Here is a 7906-nt window from a genome sequence, read left to right on the forward strand (position 1 = left end):
GTCAATGCACAGTCAATATACAGTCTTTGGTTTTGGACTGTTGGTTGGACAAAGAAAGCAACTTGAAGGCGTCACTTTGGCTCTTGGAAATTTGTCAGAACTTTTTGTAGACAAAACTGTGGCATGAAAATAATAGATTAACTTATAATGAAACTATTCATTAGTTTCAGGCCCGATGTTAACACCAAATAATGGTTAATAAAAAAAATATGTCCTTGGTAAGCCCTTGAACTTTTCAGCCTTCATGATTATAAAAGGAAATTTTAATAACGAATCCTGACTTTAAATATCTTTTGAGGTGGTGAATTTAATTTTAATTTTAATTTATGTCCCTGGTTCTCAAATCTTTCCAGCTCAGCAGCCAAGCAAAACTGAAGTGAACCAAAGCTACCGTGATAAATGCACGCTGAGGTTAAGTTTGATAGTAATTATGATTTTTAATTTCCCTTTAATGCACCGTTCAGCTGATTAATTGAAGGCAGCAGCCCAGAGACTGAAAACATTCATCATTTAACAGGTTAAATGCAAAGACCTTAACAAATACGAAGAATTTATTTGCATAGCAGACTATATTTTCACATTTCATGAGGCCTTGAATTATTTTCAGGATATTATATTCCCGCTTGGACTTGAGTTTGAAAAAATGAGCCTTAGGTAAAACGTTACCTCTAAGCAAAGCTGTAAAAAAAAAACATCTTGGACATCATGAATAAAGTAATTTTTCCATTCATTGTCAATATTTCTTCTAGAATTGTGTGGAAGTAAGAAGCAAAGAATGAGAGTGAGCTGAATGTTGAATCCTTTTGAAGTGCATTAAGTCTACAGAGGGAGATTTAAAGATGCTGCCTGGAAACATCTTCACCATCACTTTGCCTCCCTCTTTTCCCTCTCAACTGTTCTACACGTCTCTCTTACCTTCCCTCTTGTTACCTACCCGTCTCTCCCTTTGACCTCTGTCTCCATCATTCACTCCATCTTTCACTTTTTTTCTCTACTCTTGATTTGTTTCCCTATCTGTTCCTCACACTATCATTTTGTCTCCTTTTTTACTCTTTACAGGACATTTTCCTCCTCCACCATCCCTCCCTCCCTCCTAAGTAGATCTCTCTCTTGTTTCTCATCTTCTTTCCAGTCTCCACTCCACCACTTTATCTCATTTACTCTCTTTCTTTCACAAAACAAGCAGCTGGGAGTCTGCTTAGTATTCTCAGTAACTCAAGTGACAGCAGGAGACATTTTTTTTTTATGTCGTTTGTTTGAACAAACTGTATAATGCGCCTGCCTTCTTAGTTTGAGATTTTGGGGATGAAGGGCAGGAATTTGAGGAGGTAATCCTCAAGAATCCTCATTTTGTTTTCAGATTTTTCCTCCCATCTTTTCTGCTAAGCACTCGTCGCTGCAGGGTGTTCCCTGTCAGTCACACAGCAGGAGCTCAGCTGCTACACCTTCCTCCTTTGGATTTTTGTTAATAATAATGAATGCTTGTTATTACTATTACTGAAGCGAGCATGGCTGATACAATAATAAACAAGTCTATACACAATCAGCCATACAATAACTTTTCCTGATTAAAAATACAATTGACAAAAAAAAAAGATTTCAATTCATAAGTATCTTTGACAAAAAAAAATATTATTTATTATAATTATTATTAAAAACGTGTAAATTATTATTTTTACACTGAAAACAATCGGATTCAGATGTATTCATCGCTGTGTTTAAGTGTTTTTGAAGTATTTCGTGCGAAAAGGTTGATGGAAACAGGTTTACTCAAAAATACTCCCTCAATTTCATCAGAAAGTTTCCACACTAGCTAGAGGAGGTTGTTTGCCTTTTTTTTTGAGAGAGAGAGAGAGTTAATGCGCGTAAAGGGAGATGGTAACATCTACTGAATCATCTATGAATAACGTAGCAAACATATAAATCACACGTCTGATAAGCCATTTCCACTCCTAGAAGAAGAAAAGCTATGTCCGTTGTCTACGTCTTACCCAATATCCCATACAATTCTAATTCCCACATTAATTTCCACATCTCTAGATGGCACCTCTACTCCTTCTACTCTGTTTATTACAGCCATGCATAACATTAACACCACCAACTTCTGACAGAACTCCAATTTGTGTTGCCTAGTTTATTGGCTCCAAACCTAATTTGCATTATTTTTTTGTGACATTTCAAAAGTTTGCTTCAAATTTGCTGGACAATATAATGGAAACACAGCTAAGTTCATCTCTGCATATTGCTTGTTTTGTCCAACCAAAAGTTCAAACCCCAAAGGGAAATTAAATTTGCAATAATACAAACCAAGAGGCGAATCCTCAGTGTGGAAGCTGCAACAAGTCAATGTAGAAAAACAGTCACCATAACTCAATATTAATCAGTTATCAAAACATTGCAGGGAATTGTTCTGTCTATCTATGAAGTGTCAGCAAGTTCAAGGACCAACAATATGTTAGCTGTTTTCTCCAATGACGCATTGAGCACATTGTTTGAGACCATTTACGCAATTGCAAATAAAGAATGTTGTGGGTACAGCTAACACTCTGAAAGGGAAAACAACTGAAGTATCAAACTCAAACTCAGAAAAACAACTCACCCGCCACACAATCCTCCTGTTGTTAAACCTGCAGGTCTAATGGATGTAACTTTTTATTCAGAATTATCACATAGAAAAGGACAAAATGTATCATTAAATGGCTGTTTCAAGGTTGGGGAACATATGTGATTAAGTGTAAAGAGCAGACACACAGGGAGGTATAAAAAGCTGGAGGAGCTTATCATCAAGGTTGCCCTTGAATTGTCAGTGTACGTTGATTATAATTCTGATTATGTAAGAAGAGATTATTCTGCTTTTGCAGTCATTAGAAGTCCGGATCAGTCTTGTGTCTGTGATATTAAACTAATGTGCTTCCCCCTGACTTTAGGACATTGAGCTTTCTTTAGACATCCCCTCTCCTCCTGTTCCACTAATCAAACCCACAGCACTTCAAATCCACACTGAAGGATTAAATATGCAAATAGTCAAATCTCCTTCAAACCCCCCGACTTGCTCAAATCCGTCCTGAACACCCCACACAGCCTTGACTGTCCCAGTGTTTATTAATATTAATCTATCGGTGACATTAAGTGCTGAAGTTGTTTGTCCAGTCTGAAAGCTTATCTGACTAAACTAAAACTAAGTAAAGTTCTTACTCTGATTAGTGTCGACAAACACTGGCATAGAGAAGTTTTTAATACAGATCACATTTATATGTCTATTTTTAAGCACGGCCAACTGATTTACCTAAGATGCTTTCTTTGCTTTACAAGTTGATTACGAGATTGTGCAAGAGTGATAATAATAATAATTATAGTCAATATACAAACTAGCAGATATGAGCTGATTCCAGATAAGGTATCGTGGGGACATGTAGCCCTAACACTGTGAATGCACAAATCAGAGGGGTAGGGCTAAGTGGTATGGGCAAGGGGTGTATTGGGATTGGTACTTCTTGTCCTCCAGTAGGTAATGATACGATTATTTTCCAACTGTGAAATAATCAGCAACTAGTAGACCTAAAGAGTGTGTCGGGATGAACCACTGATGTTTTTTCTGTCCTCTCACCTCAGTCTATCCTGCAGACCCTGACTACTATGGCCGCCCAGCAGGCCAGGAGTTCCCCCAGTTTGACATCGTAGAGGACACCTACTCCACCTCCACCATGGAGTCCCGGAGGAACTCTCGATTTGGTGGCTTCCCGTTCCCACTGGACCGCTGTGACCGCCGAGCCCCTCTACCGCCCTGCTACAGCAACCAGAACCTGGACGACTTCCTGGGTCCAGATGGGCTTCCTCTTCCCAGCTCCCAGTGCCCCAACGAGTACACCGCCATCAGCTACTACCCCACCCAGCACACCCGCAGCCTGGACAACGTCTCAGGAGGCTACAAGAGACTCAGCATGCGTCTGAGCGTGGCTATGCCCTCGTATGCAGAACAGGCCAGCCCACCACCGGCACCAAACCCCGCCCAGCCTCAAACGAGGCCAGCACGGCAGAACCCACGCAGCTACGACGGGTCGAGCATGGTGGAGAGTGATTATGGGAGCTGTGAAGAGGTGATGTTTTAAGACACAGTATTGGTTCAAAGCCTACGTCGTTTTTCAGCATTTTGCGTCCATTCCAATGATTACATGGAAAACTAAACAGTAGACGTACATACAACTATGTCTTCTACTCCAATCTAAGGCAGCTTTGTGTATAAGCACACTTCTCAGATGGGACTTTTTTAAACTAACAGCAGCTCAGCAGTCTCACGCTGTGAGATCTGAGTCTTTCTTCTCCACTCTGATGGAGATGAAAGCACCACATGAAACAATAGTTCAGATGTCTTTCATTTGTTTGACTTTCTAAAGTGGTGTAGTCCTGCTGTGCCGCACTAGACGGGGGTAATTCAGGACTCCTTGGTTACCTCCGCAGAAGTTCATCCCTTTGTGAGAGATGCTGCCGAGAGCACTCGTTAACGTTAAACTTGTTGTTAGACCTGTGACATCTTGAACAGTATTTCTGACTTGACTGTGGTCACTTTCAAAGTTAAATTGAGGCGAAACTCAAGACTTTTTTTTTTTTTTCAACTTGGGAGAATCCGACTCTCAGAAGAGGAATCTACTTCTGAAACATGTCCAAAAAAACTGTATCTCCTGGATTTCACTTCTCAAACACTCACGTCCAACAAGCCAAACGCACTAAAACCAGCAGATTCAGGCGAACTGTGATAACAGTATGTTTACTATGCAGCATAGATGTGATTGAACGTGCGACAGCGGACATGAGAAAAACCGTTTCCATGACGGTGGCCAGCATGACATTAAGACAACAATGCTCATTCAGAAATGCCTTTCTGATGAAATCCTGATAAAGAGCTTTGATGAGGACTGTTGCCATGTATGAAAGGTAAATCACCAGCAGGGTTTTATCATATCCACATTCTGCTCTGTGTTTGTGTCCATGTAAAATGTATTTGCTCATCAAAGAACTGCAAGAATGTCAGAAACACACAGATTTGATGTGTGTCTAATGTTGGCCAACTATTTCAGATCTGAAACGTATTAAAAATGACATTTCACGCAGGATAAACATTTCATTGAACTCTTAATCTGCTTACTGTTGCTGTTGTTTATTGTTGCTGTCTGTTACAATGAAGGGGGCTGGATCCTCATTAAAAAAAAAAGATGAAAGCCATAAACAAGAGGGACAAGGTGATGTTAGTGGTGACATTGATGTATTTTAACTTTTAGTGTTGTTAGTGCTGTTCCCATACTGTAAATTCTGTAGATTATGAATCGTGGATTTTTATCAGTGTGAACTAGATTACAGTATTTTCTTTGGAGGAGACGTTAGTGTTTGTGATCAAGTTCAGCTCTGCAGTGTTGCTGCCCTCAAAGATAAAGGGAACACTTAATGTGGAGCAGTTTCTGCAGCAGTAAAGAAATGTCTATGCAGCCATTTTATATGGTGTAAATATGCAAGCCTGAGATAAAAGAAAGGCTTGTTTTGGTCAAGAACTTGTTGTGCAGAATGCAGCATATTAAGAAGTGAATGTGTTTTACTGAAGAGCAGAGACTCTGTTTAGCTTGAACAGCATTTTTCTAAAATCAGCTGTTTGACAGTTAGGAGCCCCACTATTCACAATTAAATTAAACTATAGACTACTTACACAAGGATTTTGGAGTTTGCCTGAAAAACGAGTTCTTAAGTAGAGCCTATCACAGATATATTGGTGTACCTGCTTTCATTTTTATTATACTGTAAATTTTGATAGTTTCCACATTTGTGGGATCATTTTAAAAACTGTGTGTATATCGGCCAATATATCAATATGGGTTATTTTTTACTGCCTGCTATATCAGCACTGACATCAGCCCCAAAAATCGTGTTCCAGTCGGGCTCTAATTCTTAGTAGTTGTAAGCTAATTGACTATTCATTTCAGCTCTTAGCTCTTATTTTTTGGTTGACTGATTAAATTGTTTAGTCAATAAACAATCCAAAAATCATGAAAAATTGCTCCAACATCCTGTATTTTAAGATAAACAGTATGAAATGTTTGATGTAAATAAAGAAAACAAGCAAATATTAAAATTTGAGAAGGTGTTATCAACATGTTGGGTAATTGTACTTCATAACTAACATAAACATAATGTGACTTCTCAGTTTATTGTTGAGCCGCGAAAAATTAAAACCATAATCGATTAAAACATCATTTCAGATCTAAAAGAATCCACTCAGTGCTTTCTGATTAACTAAACTCACTCCTACTGTGGAAGCCATGGATTGTCCCTCTTTTAGTATTTAAACAAACATACAGTATGACAGCCTCTTTGTTTAGATAAAACACAGGTTAGCAGAACAATGGCTGTCAGCGTGTGATTACACAGTCCACACAACACAACACAACACGTTAATCAGGTGCTTTGTGAATTCCAGTGCAGATAGACGGCTTCAGAGATCAGATCTAACAGACAAATCGGATTTTCCAGCTGTTTGGACAGTTTGTGTTTTGGCAAACGACGGAGTGCGGGGTGAATGTGTACACAGTGTTTACTGCTGCTGCCTCCATGTAAACGTGTCGGGGATGCAGATGATGCTTGTAATATCAAAGCTCGCATCAACTGATTTCTTACACGGCTCCTGGAGCCTGGGGAGATAAAAAAGCCATGAGGGCGATGCTTGTACCAGAAAAAAGGCATTTGCTGTAACGTGTTAATGGACGTTGGGGTGTTCAGAGACAAAAAAGTTTTTACTGTATCTCTCATTATTCTTAAAGTCATAGCTGCCAAATCTCTCATCAGGCACCATAATGGATTCAAATCAAAGCACGCTCTGCAAATATTAATACATATTTAGTGTCTGCTGTTTTACTGCAGTCGCGCTGAGCTGCTGCTGAGCTTTGGCACCATATCTGACAAAGGAGAACTGAGAGAAATTAGAGTTTGGAAGCAAAATCCAGGACGATTTAATAAGAGAGACTTACGTGGCTTCCGCGGTACGTGCAGTATCCTGAAGTTTAACAGATTTGAGCTGTTTATCTGATGCACACAGGCCAAATCCTTGTTGTCTGAAACATGAAAGCGTAGAGCATATTTTACAACCACAACAAACAGGACTAAAAAAATCATGCAAGACACAATAAATACCTTATCATCCAAGCCGAGTATCCTAAAATGTCATTCAAGTCATCAATAAAGCAAATTTTACCCAGGCTGACTAAATAGAACATTTTCATTGTGTAATCTCCACTTCAGATTTTTAACTTTTCAAATAAAATCTGTCAGTAAATCCTTTTTAACTGCCATAGTGACATTGTGGTATGCTGTGGGTTCATGTAAATGTCTATCACTGGTGTTTGAACTGTGACTGCTGTTTTGAAACGACATTTCTTTCAGTCCTTTGTACAAATTAAAAATGTGTAATCTGCAGATATTGTGTTGTACATACAGTCTGTACCTGTGTTGCTGTTGTAGTTTGTGCAGAATGACTTCAGTTGAATGTAAGTTCCTTTTCTTTTCATTCATAAAGTTTATTTTTGTATCAATGTGGGCCTCCCCATGTTTTGCTCTGTTGTTTCTCTGTGAGAGATTTTATTAAGATGCCGTCTTTCTGTTTTGTTTTTCAATATTGTAAAGAGAATATGAATAAAGATATTATCTTCTATGAACTGATTTAAGATAGCAGACCTTGCTGTGTCGTGTTTTGCAGCATCCTTCAAAATAGACCTGGTTTTTTAAAAAAAAACCCACACACAAATGTGGGTTTCGTAACTGTCTGGCGGGAAGTGTGAAAAAAACTTCTCCAGACAGGATTAGTGTTATCAGAGGAAATCATGGGTAATTTGAATTTGCCCATGCACATCGGTGACGCAAGTCCCCC

General features: G+C 38.9%; 1 protein-coding gene across 1 annotated transcript in view; it reads left to right on the top strand.

The window, feature by feature from the left end:
* fat2 (FAT atypical cadherin 2) overlaps positions 1-7703 on the top strand; it is a 123189-nt gene extending 115486 nt beyond the window's left edge. Inside the window, exon 29 of the mRNA XM_084353255.1 lies at positions 3613-7703. Within this exon, the coding sequence (XP_084209381.1) occupies positions 3613-4109 (497 nt within the window). The 3' untranslated portion in view covers positions 4110-7703. The remainder of the gene's footprint in view (positions 1-3612) is intronic.
* The last annotated feature ends 203 nt before the right edge of the window (positions 7704-7906 follow it).

This window comes from Pagrus pagrus, assembly GCF_965226575.1.
Source record: "Pagrus pagrus genome assembly, chromosome: 5".
NCBI classification, from domain to species: Eukaryota; Metazoa; Chordata; class Actinopteri; order Spariformes; family Sparidae; genus Pagrus; species Pagrus pagrus.